At 38.6% G+C, this 15014-nt stretch overlaps 1 protein-coding gene across 13 annotated transcripts in view; it reads left to right on the top strand.

The window, feature by feature from the left end:
- The window catches only part of SCN8A (sodium voltage-gated channel alpha subunit 8), a 211908-nt gene that overhangs the window by 59384 nt on the left and 137510 nt on the right, over positions 1-15014 (top strand). For all 13 annotated transcript variants that reach the window (XM_032284637.1, XM_032284579.1, XM_032284605.1 and 10 more), the window contains one exon: positions 11286-11615. In XM_032284637.1, the coding sequence (XP_032140528.1) occupies positions 11340-11615 (276 nt within the window). In that variant the 5' untranslated portion in view covers positions 11286-11339. The remainder of the gene's footprint in view (positions 1-11285; positions 11616-15014) is intronic.

The raw sequence follows: 15014 nt of genomic DNA, 5'->3' as shown, positions 1-15014 counted from the left end.
TTAACGAAACTGTTCAGTACATCATTCCTGCTGCTGCTACCTGGCTTAGGCTATCATCTCTCAGTGGAATTGCTAAAATAGTCTTCTTCCTGGTCTTCCTCACTCTGATCTTATTCCTCCCTCATCTCAGTCTCTACACTATAGCCACAAGAACCTTCCTAAAATGTAACTTTGATCAAATCATTTTCTACTTTAAAGCCTTCAATATCTCCTCATTGCCTTCAGAATAAAAGCAAAACTCCTTCCCATGAGAGCAGAGCTTTGCATTCCTGATGTGGTACTTGCTTACCTGTTAGCTGATTTTCTGAAATCCACTTACACTGAGCTGCTTGCAGAACCCAAGTAACTTAATCTCTCATGTCTGTAGTCTCTTGAATATGCTGTTTTTTCTTCCTGAAAAACTCTACCCATTTTCTTCCCATAACCCATCCTACCAGCCTGTCCTTAGGCTTTAGCGAAGATGTTACTTTCTCCAGGAAGCTTCCCTTCATCTCTCCAAACTTGGTTAGATGTCTTACTTCTATATTCTGTAAAAGCCTGTTATACTTTATTAGAAGATTTACCATACTGTACTTTGTCTGTTTACTTGTCTGCTACCTCAGAAGACTATAAGGTCCTGAAAGGCAGGAGTAATCTATTGTTCGTCAGAGTATCATTTCTGGCATATGGTTGGGGGCATAGTAAATTTTTTTCTCTCTTTAAAAAAATTGTAGTAAAAAATCCATAACATTTACCATCTTAACCATTCTTAAATACATAAACTTTTTCATCATCCCATCATCCCGAAACTCTGTACCAACTAATAGTAACTTCTCATTCCCGTACAACCCTGAATACCATGATTCTCCTTTCTATTTTTATGCATTTTACTATTTTTGGTACCTCATATAAGAGGAATAATACAATATTTGCCCTTTTGTATCTTGTTTATTTCATCTAGCATTTTTTCAAGATTCCTGCATGTTGTAGCATGTGTCAGAATTTCTTGCCTTTTTAAGGCTACGTAATATTTTGTTGTATGTATATATCACATTTTGTTTATTCATTCATCCATTTGTTCATTCATAGACATTAGGGTTGTTTCCGCCTTTTGGCAGTTGTCAATAATGCTGTAAAGAACATGTGTGTACAAATATCTGTTTGAGTTCCTGCTTTCAGTTCTTTTGGAATTGCTGGATCTTATGGCAATCCTATGCTTAATTTTTTGAGGAACTGCCGTAATGTTTTCAATAGCAGCTGCACCATTTTCCTTTACCACTACCAGTGCACTGGAGTCCCAATTTCTCGACATCCTTACCAATACTTGTTATTTTCTCTCTCTTTCCCTCTCTGTCTCTCTCTCTCTAACTCTCTCTCTCTGTGCGTGTGTGTGTGTGTGTGTGTGTGTGCAGGTAAGAAATTTTGTTTGTGTTTTAATATTAGCCATCCTAATGGGTTTGAAGTGGTATCTAATTGTCATTTTGATTCACATTTACCTAATGATTAGTGATGCTGAACATCTTTTCATGTGCTTATTGGTCATTTTTATGTCTTTTTTTGAGAAACGTCTATTCAAGTCTTTTGTCTGTTTTTAATCGGGTTTCGTTACTGAGTTTTAGAAGGTCTTTATATATTCTGGGTATTAATTCTATCAGATATGTGATTTGCAAATATTTCTCTCATCCTTTGAGTTGTCCTTTCTTGATGGTATCCTTTGAGCAACAAAGTCTTTTTCATTTTGACGAACTCTCATTTATCTATTTTTTCTTTCATTGCCTGTGCTTTTGGTGTCATATCTAAGAAATCGTTGACAGATCCAATGTTATGAAGCTTTTCCTCTATGTTTTCTTCTAAGAGTTTTATAGTTTTAGCTCTTGCATTTAGATCTTTGATCCATTTTGAGTTAATTTTTGTGTATGGTATAAGGTAAGGATCCAACTTCATTCTTTTGCAAGTGGATATCCAGTTTTGCCAGCACCATTTGTTAAAAAAATTGTTTTCCCCATTGAATGGTCTTGGTACCCTTGTCGAAAATCAGCTGACCATATATGTGAGGGTTTATTTCTGGGCTCTTTATTCCGTTAGTCTAAATGTCTGTCTTTATGCCAGTACCACATTGTTTTGATTACAATAGACTTGCCATAAGTTTTGATATCAAGAAATGTGAGTTTTCCAACTTTGTTTTTTCTCAAGTCTGAGACAAGGTCTTTTTAATTTTCCCCTTAAATCTTTTGTAGAAATGGGGTCTCTCCATGTTGACCAGGCTGGTCTCGAACTGCTGGCCTCAAGCAGTCCTCCCACTTTGGCCTCCCAAAGTGCTGAGATTACAAGCGTGAGCCACTGCACTCAGCCTAAGACAAGATCTTAATGCTACTTGCTACTTCTTATTTAATCTTCCTCCTAACATATTTTTTGTGTACCCCAGCATAAAGTGTTTGCTTTGTTTATTTATGTATTTATTGAGACAGAGTCTCACTCTGTCACCCAGACTGGAGTGCAGTGGCATGATCTTGGCTCACTGCAACCTCTACCTCTTGGGTTCAAGTGATTCTGGTGTTTCAGTCACCCAAGTAGTTGGGATTACAGGCATGTGCACCATGCCCGGCTAATTTTTTGTATTTTTAGTACAGATGAGTTTTCACATGCTGGCCAGGCTGGTTTCAAACTCCTGGCCTCAAGTGATCTGCCTGGCTGAGCCTCCCAAAGTACTGGGATTACAGCACTTTGTAAGGCATGAGCTGCCATATGCAGCCCTAGAGTGTTTGCTTTAACAGCTCCTCCTATATGACTTCTCTTCCTTTCATTCCTGTTAAAACCACATTTCAATACTGGTTTTCTTTTCCTCTTTCACTCCATATCCCTTAATTTGGATTCTTCTTTGTGTGTGTCCAGGCCACAGTTAGCATTTTACGGTCTTTTTTTTCCTCTTTTTTTAGAGACAGGTTCTTGTTGTGTCACCCAGGCTGTAGTGCAGTGGTATGATCATGGCTCACCAGAGCCTCTAACTCCTGGGCTCAAGTGATCCTCCCATCTCAGCCTCCCTAGCATCTGGGAACATCAGGAAGACTCAGCTAATTTTTTTAAATTTTTGTAGAGATGATGTCTTGCTATGTTGTCCAGGCTGGCATCAAGCTTCTGGCCTCAAGTGACCTTCCCATCTAAGCCTCCCAAAGCACTAGGATTACAGGGATGAGTCACTGTGGCTAGTCGAATTTTAAGATCTTGATCCTCCTGGACAACTGGAAGAAGGGAGCCCTACCCATTTGTTGTCCCTATCTTTGAGCCTAGTTCAATCTCTTTTAGAACTGCCAGAGCCAAAAGTTGCTTTTGTTGTTCCTTTATCATCTGGGCTGGCTGTGTCATCTTTAGCATTGCAGGAAGATGCACAATGAGATAGTAGTGGTATGATGGACAAGGTCATTGACTTAGAGATTTTGTGTTTTAGTGAAAAGAGCATTATATTGGAAGCCAAGAAACCTGGGTCCTAGCTTTGCATCTGTCACTAATCGGCAGACAATTGAACCTCTCTTACATAATTTATGGATGAGGCAAATTGAACGAGGTGGTTTCTGAGTTCCTTCTAAATCTAACCTAACAAGTTTGTTACTATGCAAGATGACTTCCTTAGAAACAGAAGGCATTTAAGCTTGTTTTAATGGATAAATAGAACTTAGGTAAGAAAGAAAAATGTCAGGAGATTTAAAATAAGGAAATGAAAATATTTTTAGGAGTCAGTGAAAGTAATAGTGATAAGACATTTTATTAAGTGATGCTGGGTTAATTGTATAACCACAGGAAAAAAATGAACCTGTCCTCTACCTCACACCATATATAAAAATCATATGGTTTACAAACTAAATGAGAAAGGTAAAATAATAAAGATACTGAAACAAAGGAGAATACCTACATGACCTTAGAATAGGCACAGATTTCTTAGAATTAAAAAGTACTAACATGAAGGGAAAGACTGATAATTTCAATAAAAGTAAGAACTACAGTTTATCAGATTTGGTTCTTAATTAATCACCATTAAGACAGAAGAAATATTGGAAATATTATATCTGACAAATAACTTGAATGGAGACTATACAAAGAACTCTCACAAACTAGTTAGAAAAATGCAGTTAACCCAATAGGAAAAAGTGGGCAAAGACTTAAATTAGCACTTCACAAAGGAGGATGTCTGAATCGCCAATCAGCCTATGAGAAAATGCAAATTTAGACAAGAATGAGTGAACACACACATTAGAAAATGCAGCAATATCATTAGGGAAGTGCAAATCAAAACCACAGTAAGGTACTACTTTATACCCATTAGGATGGCAGCAATTAAGAAAGAAAAGGGAAAATAACAAGTGTTGGCAAGGATATGGAGAAATTGTAACCTTTTTATATTGCTGTTGGGAGTACAAAATGGTTCAGCCACAAAATGCAGAATGGTTCAGGAAAACAGTTTGACAGTTCCTCAAAAAAGTTAAATGTATAATTACCAATTCCAATTCTAGGTATAGACTCAAAAGAATTGAAAGCAGGTACTAAAACAAGTACATGCGTGTGCAGTGTTCATAATAGTTGAAAGGTAGAAAGAACTCAATGTCCATCAACAGATGAATGAGTAAACACATTGTGGTATATACATTTTTGGGATATATATTTTGGGTATTTACTTTTTTTGCTTTTTTTGTTATTTTTAATTGGCATATAATATGTGATACAGTGTGATACTTTCATACATGTATACAATGTGTAATGATCAAATTAGGGTAATTGGCATATCCATCTCAAATATTTATCATTTCTTTGTATTGGGAACCATTCAAAACCTACTTTTCTAGCAATTTTAAAATATACAATAAGTTGTTGTTAATTATAGTCACCCTGTAGTACTATAGAACACTAGAACTTATTCCTTCTAGCTAGCTATACCTTTTGTATCCATTAACCAACCTTTGACTCTCCCTCCCTCTCTGCTATCCTTCCCTGATTCTAGTAACAATAGTGACAACTATTACTATTACTCTAGTACAATAGTAACAACTAATTCTATGAGATCAACGTTTTATGCTTCCATATATGAGTGAGAATGCTGTATTTCTCTTTTCATGCCTGGCTTATTACATTTAATGTAATGTCCTCCAAGCTCATGCATGCCATGAGTGACAGAATTTTGTTAATTTTTAATGGCTAAATAGTATTCCATTGTGTATATATACCACATTTTTGTTATCCATTCCTCTGTTGATGGACACTTAGGTTGATTCCATATCTTAGTTATTATGAATAGTGCTGCAATAAACATAGGAGTGTGGATATCTCTTTAACATACTGATTTTCTTTCCTTTACATATATTACTCAGTAATGGGATTGTTGGATCATATGGTAGTTCTATTTTTTTTTTTTTTTTGAGGCACCTCCGTAATGCTTTCCATGATGGCTATACTAATCCACATTCCCAGCAACAGTTTATAAGAGTTCCCCTTTCTCTGTTCCCCTTTCTCAGCATTCGTTATATTTTGTGTTTTTGATAATAGCTATTTTAACTGGGATGAGATGATAGCTCATTGTGGTTTTGTTTTGCATTTCCCTGATGATAAGTGATGAGCATTTTTACATATATTTTTTAGCCATTTGTATGTCTTATTTTGAGAGTTGCCTATTCAGTTCATTTGCCTGTGTTTTAATTGAATGATTTAGTCTTTTGCTGTTGTTTGAGTTTCTATATTTAACATCCAGAATATATGAAGGAGGAATACTTTGTAAATAGTTTCTCACATTCTACTGGTTGTCTTTTCACTCTACTCATTGTTTCCTTTGCTGTGCAGAAGCTTCTTAGTTTGATATAATCCCATTTGTCTATTTTCACTTGTGTTTCCTGTGTTTTTGAGGTCTTCTCCATAAAATCTTTGCCCTGACCAATGTCTGAAGTGTTTCTCCTATGTTTTCTTCTAGTAGTTTCATAAGTTTCAGGTCTTATATGTAAGTCTTTAATTCATTTAGAGTTGATTTTTGTCTGTGGTGAGAGATAGGGTTCCAGTTTCATTCTACTGCATATGGTTATTCAGTTTTCCCAGCACCATTTATTGAAGAAACTATCCCTTCCCCAATGAATGTTCTTGATGCCTTTGTCAAAATTCAGTTGGCTATTACTATGTGAATTTACTTCTGTATTCTGTATTCTTTTCAATTGGCCTATATGTCTTTTTATGCCAATACCATGCTGTTTTGGATACTATATCTTTGTAGTATATTTTGAAGTCCAGTAATGTGATAACTCCAGCTTTGTTCCTTTTGCTCAGGATTACTTTGGCTTTTCAAGATCTTTTGTAGTTCTGTACAAATTTTAGGATTGTTTTTTCTATTTCTGTGAAGAATTTCATTGGTACTTTGATAAAAATTGCATTGAACCTATAGATGGCTTTTGGTAGTATGGTTATTTTCACAATATTAATTCTTCCAGTTCATGAACATGGGATGTCTTTCCATTTTTTGGTGTCATCTTTGATTTTTCATCGGTGTTTTATAGTTTTCCTGGGGAGATCTCTCACCTTCCTGGTTAAATTTATTCCTAGGTCTTATTTTATTTTATTTGGTGGCTATTATAATTGGGATTGCTTTCTTGATCTTTTTCTGCTAGTTTGTTGTAGATGTATAGAAATGCTATTGATTTTTATATGTTGATTTTGTACCCTGCATGAAATACCATAGAAGAGAATGAAGTACTGATACACGCTACATTATAGATGAGCCTTGAGAACATTATGCTAAGTGAAAGAAGTCAGACACAAAAGCTCACATATTGTGTGAGTCCATTTATATGAAATGTCTAGAATAGATAAATCAATAAAGACAGAATGCAGACTGATAGTTACTAGGAGCTGGTGGTGAAGGGTGGAGGTTGAAGGTTGGGAATGGAGAGAAACTGTGTATGTTTTTGAACTAGATAACAGTGGTGGTGTGAATGTACTAATTGCCACTGAATTGTTCACCTTAAAATGGTTAATTTTTTGTTATGTAAATTTCACCCCAATAAATTAATTTTTTAAAAAATAAGAGATGCTACTGTACCCACCAGTGTGGGTAACATTCAGAAGACTGTCATTCCAAGTGTTGATGAGGATTTGGAACAACTGGAACCCTCTTACATTGCAATCTTCCATTGTAGGAATGTCACTAAAGCTAAGTATCTGCCATTCTCTGACCCAGCATTCCACTCCTAGCTATATGCCAAAAAGAAGTAAATGTATGGATACCCCAAAAGACATGTACAAGAATGCTCTTAGCAGCCTTTATTCATAATAACTTAAAACTGTAAACAACTTAAATGCCCATCAAGGTAGAATGGATAAATTGTACTACATTCATGCATGGAATACCATGCAGAATGAACCACTGCTACACATATAAGAAGATGAATTTCACAGAAATAGTGTTGGGTGAAAGAAGCGAGAACCCAAAGAGTGTGTTTATGTTCTACTTATATGAGGTTCAATTAGAAGCAAAACTAATATATGGTGATATATGTCAGAATAGCTTTTGCTGGAGGTGGTTATTGATGGCTCATGAGAGCTGTCTGGGATGCTGGAAATAAATTTTTTTTTTTTATTTTTTTTGAGACGGGGTTTCACTCATGTTACCCAGGCTGGAGCGCAATGGCGCGATCTCGGCTCACCGCGACCTCCGCCTCCTGGGTTCAGGCAATTCTCCTGCCTCAGCCTCCTGAGTAGCTGGGATTACAGGCACGTGCCACCATGCCCAGCTAATTTTTTGTATTTTTGGTAGAGACGGGGTTTCACCATGTTGACCAGGATGGTCTCGATCTCTTGACCTCGTGATCCACCCACCTCGGCCTCCCAAAGTGCTGGGGTTACAGGCTTGAGCCACCGCGCCCGGCCTGGAAATAAATTTTTTACATCTTGCTTTCAGTGCTGGTTACACAGGCATATACATATGTACAAAATAAGCTATGCTCTTAAGGTTTGTGTACTTTATTGTATTATACCTTCAAAAAATTTAAAACTCAAAATACAGTTACCAGTGCAGGTGTTCTTGCAGGGAAGCCGTAGAAGAGAATGTTTGTGACATAAGATTGTAGAATGCCTTGAGTGGCAGTGAAATGGCAGAAATTTGGACTCTGTCCTATAACTCTGGTAAGTTTGAGGGAGGGAAATGATGCAATTAAAGCAGATTTTTAGGAAAATGGATCCTTGGAAATATGCCATGTGGACTGAGTGAGGAGACTATTGCAGTAGGACCTGAATGAGGGCAATACTATTGAAAATGGAAGCTCTGAAGGAAGAGCAGTTGGAAAGGCTGATGACTGGTTGGGTATGGATAGCAAAAAGGGACTGCGCAGAGATGACTGAGGTTCCATGCTGGATGGCTGGTCCAGAAATAAGAAAGTCAGGAAGAGAAATCAGTGTTGGAGTAAGAAGAGTAGTTTTTAAACGCTTTAGTTTTGAAGTCATAGCAGGGCCCCTTGAGACAACTGTGGGACTCAGGAGAACAATCAGGGCCAGGGAAAGAAATCTGAAAATTACCAGTGTACAAATTATTTTGAGTAAATGAGCTCCCTAAAAGAAAGAATATAACAGAGAAATTTCAGAAGGCCAGCCTTAGAGAAGGAAGAGGTGATGAGGAAGAGGAGACTGCAGCTGTAGTTCAACCAGGATAACATAGTGTCACTTAGGCTGAACAAAGAGAGTGGGTGTGGAGATGTAAAGGTAGAAGATAAAGGAAAAGGTATGATTGAAAATGGGATGAAGAGCAGGGATAATTGAGAGGATGGTCTTGGAGAAGACAGGAAGAAACAGAATCCGGAAGCAAAGACAGAGAACTTTGCCCTGGGCTACTGTGGAGAACCCAGGTGCCTGCAATTAGATCACAAGAATTTGTCAGCATCTTCAGTGACTTACTCTTGCAGTGTTCTTTGTCCTCTGCGTAGGAACAGAGAGTGACCTAGGCTTGAGAATGAGTGTGGATGTAGGAGCCAAGGAGTCCCATGTATTTGGTCTCTTTATGGGTTTCAGGCATAATCCTATTCACTGTGAAAGGGATACAAAAGAAGTTTAAGACGTATGGGAATTTATTCTGAAAGGCACAATTCAGCAATGATTAAGTGCCAAAACAAGTTTATTTAGAGTGTTTTGCATCTTTTTCTGGCTGTGTAACTTTGGACAAGCTAGATTAATTTTCTGTGACTCTGTTTCTTTATCTGTTAAGTGGTGATAATAATATCTGCCTCATATGCTGTTCTGGAAATTGAACGAGTTAATGTAAGCAAGGTGCTTGGAATAATGCTTGAAACATAGTGTGTGATAAATGTTAGCTAAGGTCATGGTGGAGTGCTGTAGGAGTGCAGAAGGGGAAGTAATTAGTCAAGGCTGAGTTGGTGGGAAGACTCTGTGGAGGAGCAGGGATTTATTGGGGGGCAATCCAAGGATGGGTAGGAGAAAAATGAAGGAAAAGGAATTTTAGGTTGGGGAAAGCGTTGTAAATAAACTCTTAGATCAGTAAAGCCATTTCTATGTGATTTACTAACTAAATTAAGGCATTCCTTTTGGGGAGTAGTGGGAGATAGGAAAGGAGGATAGATAACTAATGATTATTATAATAAAAGAAGTTCTGAGATGGGGCACAAGAGCTTTTTGGTCATGATTTTTATACTGGCCGTGTGACTCAGGACAAGTTGTCTGATCTCTTAGGACCCCAACTTTCCTCATCTGAAACGAAATGGACTCGATTTGTAAAATCGCTTGCAGCTCTGAAATCCTTACATAATTCCTACATAGAAATGATTTCTCTGACCCCACTGTCTGTAGGATGGTGGTGTCTTTTGCACAGTGTGAAGCCAACTGGTTATGTGTGGGGCAGACTTGTGGTTCTGGCCTCTTTAGTCCCCTGCTATGAGTGAGTGAGTGGACCGACCCTCACATAGACACTACACACTGTCTTGTAACACTTAGCAGTCATGACTGCTCCAGAGATCTGGGATCTAAGCAGGTGGATTTGTGGAAAGAGCTCTTGTGTATCTCATTCCCCAATTATTTAGAGTTAACTCTACTACTGTTCTCTTGAGGAGCCTCAAGGTTTAGTTGCCATGAAGTGGACCTTGAGGACTAAGTAGGAGGGGAAAGAACAATCTTTAGCTTTAAAAAAAAAAAAAAATCCTGGATTGTACTTACGGGTGCTAAAGAGAAAAAAGCAGTACCATGAGCAACCAATGAACTGCCAGCAAAGCCCTAAGCTTTTCACAGTATAATTTACCTGCTCAGATCATTTTGTGCCTGAAACTGAATACTGCTGCTTTCAAAACCAGGGATTGATTCCTCCATTTTACTGTGTGTGTTTAAATAATCCAGGACTCTTATAAACATAAATGGAAATGGGCTTTTCAAATACCATGCTTAGAAATCATTGCCTCTCATAAGACATTACTTCAGCTTTCTTTTTAGAAGGGAATTTTTGTTTGTGACTCTGTTCATGCGTCTCTGTCCTTCCTGGTTTGAGCCCCTCTCAGGAGTCGCACGCAGGCCCTTCTGCTGCTGCTCAGCCTGCAGTGCTGCAGTGCTGTTGCATCAGAGGAAGTTCTCTAGGATTCCACTCCCATTTGCTTTTTCTAGTTGGTAAGCAGGCGGCACTTGGAGCAGTATCTGCCCTCTGAGCTTGATTGTTAAAGAAGATACTTTTGGACTTTTATGCTGAATGGATTTTACACAACTTGATGATTGAAAAATAACTTGGAATGGAAGAACTAAAGCAGATGGAAGCTATTTTATCTATATTTTGTGTCTCCAAAGTTTGAAGGGTTTATTTTGTTTTCAGAAACTGAAATTTGAGAATGACAGTTTATCCTTATATTGCCCTTGAAAGGAAGAGTTTCTCTTTGGGGAGTGGAGCTTTAGGAAAGGAAGGTAACTTGGACTATAAGGACTCCACAGCTATCATATGCCCGTGGGTAACGTTACATATGCCTTATTTGTTCAGAACAGAAGTTCCCTAAGGGAATAGAATATATCTTTTTTGTTGTATGTGGTTCCTAATAGTGAGTTGCATCTAAGTAAATATAATAAATACTAGCAATTCAGGAGACTCCTGATCTTTGATCTCCCATGACAGATCAGTCCATGCCACAGATTTCCTGAAAAGAAAAATAAAAAAATAAGAAAAATAAAAAAAATAATGCCATGGAAGAAACTATGCATTTTTTGCAAAGGTTGTGAATTAAGGTTGAGAGTGAGATGGTTTAGTCTGGCCTCTTTTTAGAGCAGTGATTGATTAATGCTGTCTGTGTTGCTGTTTCTTCCAGAGCTGACCTGTCCTGGACGCAGCATAACTAACGAAGCTGCTGCAGGATGAGAAGATGGCAGCGCGGCTGCTCGCACCACCAGGCCCTGATAGTTTCAAGCCTTTCACCCCTGAGTCACTGGCAAACATTGAAAGGCGCATTGCTGAGAGCAAGCTCAAGAAACCACCAAAGGCCGATGGCAGTCATCGGGAGGACGATGAGGACAGCAAGCCCAAGCCAAACAGTGACCTGGAAGCAGGGAAGAGTTTGCCTTTCATCTACGGGGACATCCCCCAAGGCCTGGTTGCAGTTCCCCTGGAGGACTTTGACCCATACTATTTGACGCAGAAAGTGAGTTGCAGGAGGAGGAGGAGCAGCTGCAGATACCGTTTCTAACAGGCTTAGGGAGATGGGGGAGAAAAACTGTCTCTTTGCCGAAGTTTGGATAAGTAGTTAACCTTTTGTTTCAGTTCTGGCTTATGGGGATTATTTTTCATTTTAATTGCTATGAAGGGTCATTTATGGTCTCGACACTTGTCAACTCTATTAATAAGACTTCTGGTTTTGGCTCCAGGCCAGATCAGAAAAAAGGGACATAAAGGAAATGGGACCACTTAATAGAGTCTTCAAAAGATGGGATAGTAAAAAACAGTACAGCCTCCCTCTCTCAAACACACATTCAAAATTCTATCTTTAATGTAAAGATGACGTTACTATTGTGACATCAGTAGAGTAGTATGGTGGAGATGGTGTATTTGCTCTCTTGTCCAGCCCCCTTTGTGACCTTATAGCATAGCTGCTGGGGACAGGAGTAGAGCTGAGTAAAGCAAACTGGGCCAATGAGGACACATCCCGGGTCATTGGCCCTGTTACACAGTTGTCTGGATTGATTCTTGCAGCACTGATTCTTGCAAGTAGAGTCAATTCTGTTATTCCTGTAAGTAGAGAGTGCAGGTGAAAGAACTACCAATCTTCATTTGGCTGAGAGTTTCAAACTTCTGAAACAAGTATTTGACTAAATCTTGAGCTTCTTTCTCATGATTATTTTCTGAAACAAGGCAACAAGTAGAGAAACAAAGCCAGCTAAGTAATTGAATCTTGAGGGGTGGCATCAGACACCATTTTAGGGGATCCCTCATTTGACAGATTTTTTTTGTTGAGAGAATCTTGCTCTGTCACCCAGGTTGGAGTGCAGTATCACAGTCTCGGCTCACTGCAACCTCTGCCTCCTGGGTTCAAGCAATTCTCCTGCCTCAGTCTCCTGAGTAGCTGGGATTACAGGCACCTGCCACCACGCCTGGCTAATTTTTGTATTTTTAGCAGAGTCAGGGTTTCACCACATTGGCCAGGCTGAAATTGAACTCCTGACCTCAGGTGATGCGCCCGCCTCAGCCTCCCAAACTGCTGGGATTACAGGCATGAACCATTGTGTCCAGCTTGACAGATATTTAAAGAATTTGATAGATTTTTCCAGATGAAGGGGAAATGGCTTTGTATAATTTTATATATACTGATATAAAGCTTATCTGAATTGGCTTTGTTAAAAACAAAACAACAACAAAAAACTGCGCTTAACTAAATTGCCTTTCAGTCTTTAAATTTTGGAAGAAATTTCTGCATCTTTGGCTTGATAATAGAATAGAAGTAAGATGAAGCCAATAGATCTCTTGAGTAGCTGTAGTTATAGAGGCATTTTTAGTTCAGGGTGACAAAAGCAGTTAAGACATTCTCCACACAAAATGGTCCTTTACCCATGTGCTTCTGTGTAGCTCAGAACAGCTACATAATAGAAAAAAGTAGAACCATTAGTTTATATCTTACACTGGGAAATCTAGAAAGTTTAACAAACAAAATGATATGATGTAAAGAACAGTAGATTGAAAGTAAGAAATCCCAATTCTATCGTAATCCACCATGTTTATTATTTATTTATTTTTTTTTTTGAGACAGAGTATCGCACTGTCACCCCGACAGGAGTGCAGTGGTGTGATCTCAGCTCACTGCAAACTCTGCCTCCCAGGTTCAAGCGTTGCTGCTGCCTCAGCCTCCAGAGTAGCTGGGACTACAGGCGTGTGTACCACACCCGACTAATCTTTGTATTTTAGTAGAGAGGGGGTTTTACCATGTTGGCCAGGCTGGTCTCAAACTCCTGACCTCAAGTGATTCACTCGCCTCAGCCTTCCGAAGTGCTGGGATTACAGACATAAACCACTGTACCTGGCCTTATTATTTACATTTTTAGTTTCTAGTAAATGTATTGTCTAAGCTACCACAGGTAATTTATGGGGAAATAAATGAAGAAAAAAAACTTCTCAAAACTAATTTGTGACTTTTAGCAAGACACTTCATCTCTCTGGGCCTAAACTATTTTTCCAACTCAAATGCAAATTAATTTCTCATTTTCTTTTTTTTTTTGTTTTTTGTAGTTTTTTTTTTTTCTTTAACTTGTATTTAAGTTCAGGGGTACATGTGCAGGATGTGCAGGTTTGTTACATAGGTAAATGTGTGCCATGGTGATTTGCTGCACAAATCATCCCATCACCTAGTTATTAAGCCCAGCATCCATTAACTATTCTTCCTGATGCTCTCCCTCCCCCATCCCCTGCCTCTGACAGGCCCCAGTGTGTGTTAATCCCCCACATGTGTCCATGTGTTCTCATGATTCAGTTCCCACTTGTAAGTGAGAACATGTGGTTTTCTGTTCCTGTATTAGTTTGCTGAGGATAATGGCTTCCAGTTCTATCCATGTCCCTGCAAAGGACATGATCTCGTTTCTAATTTCTCATTTTCTTAAACCTGACAGAAGATATGAAAAAATATATAAAGCTATTAGTTGTTAGAGCCCAATTTTCCTTTGCATACTTTTTTTCCCTGGTTCCTGCCCTGTAGACAGCCTCTTTCCATTTCCAATGCTTCAGATTTCCATGGCCTGGCTTGAGAGTGAGGACTTACCAAAGAGAGCGGGTCCCTGGACCTGATGAGTGTCATTCATTGGATAGGCCAAATTGATCTTATTGGTGCCCCATTAGGAGACTGGCTCTTCATGGTGGAAACTCTGACTTCAGCCTTTGGCTTCACCACAAGGGCAAATTGTTCCCAGAAAGGATAACTTTAATAGTATTTTCTTGGTGATCTTAAAAAAATATATATACCACCATACAGAAAAGCTCATAAAATGTAAATTCATAGCATAATGATTTCAAACGAATACCATGTCAAGAAAGAACATTGCTAGCACTTTAGATGTGTTCATTGTACTTTGAAATGAAGGATATTTTACTTGATTAAAAATAATATTCTTGCCCAAGTTTACTTGCAAATCTTTACCAGCAGTGCCGATACTTCTATGGGGGTGGAAAAACTCCACCTGCATTCTCCTAGGGTCCCAGCTGGGTCTGAGAATTAAATTGACATAACACAGATTGACAGGAGAAAAGCATAATACATGCTTTATGTAGCACAGGAGGCCTCAGAAAGAAATGAAGACCCAAAGAAGCAGTTAGAATCAGTTATTTATATGCTGGATTGGACCAAAAAAATAGTAAATTGTGAAGAAGCAACTAAATTATGCGGGGAGGCTTAAAAGATAAGGCTTATTCTAACAAGGTCAGTACAGTATTCTCTTGGTCTCACCTTCTTGCCCTTGAAGATAAGGATGTTGCCTTTCCTTCGGGTTCAGGGAATGTCTTCCACACAGGAATTTCATCTGCCTCTCTTAAGAAACAGCAAGAAGGTCGCAGTGATCTTTTT

Source organism: Sapajus apella, unplaced genomic scaffold (assembly GCF_009761245.1).
Source record: "Sapajus apella isolate SASKATOON/1434 unplaced genomic scaffold, GSC_monkey_1.0 scaffold2, whole genome shotgun sequence".
In the NCBI taxonomy this organism is placed as follows: Eukaryota; Metazoa; Chordata; class Mammalia; order Primates; family Cebidae; genus Sapajus; species Sapajus apella.
The sequence above is the reverse complement of the archived record's forward strand: the minus strand, read 5'-3'. Positions and strand labels throughout refer to the sequence as shown.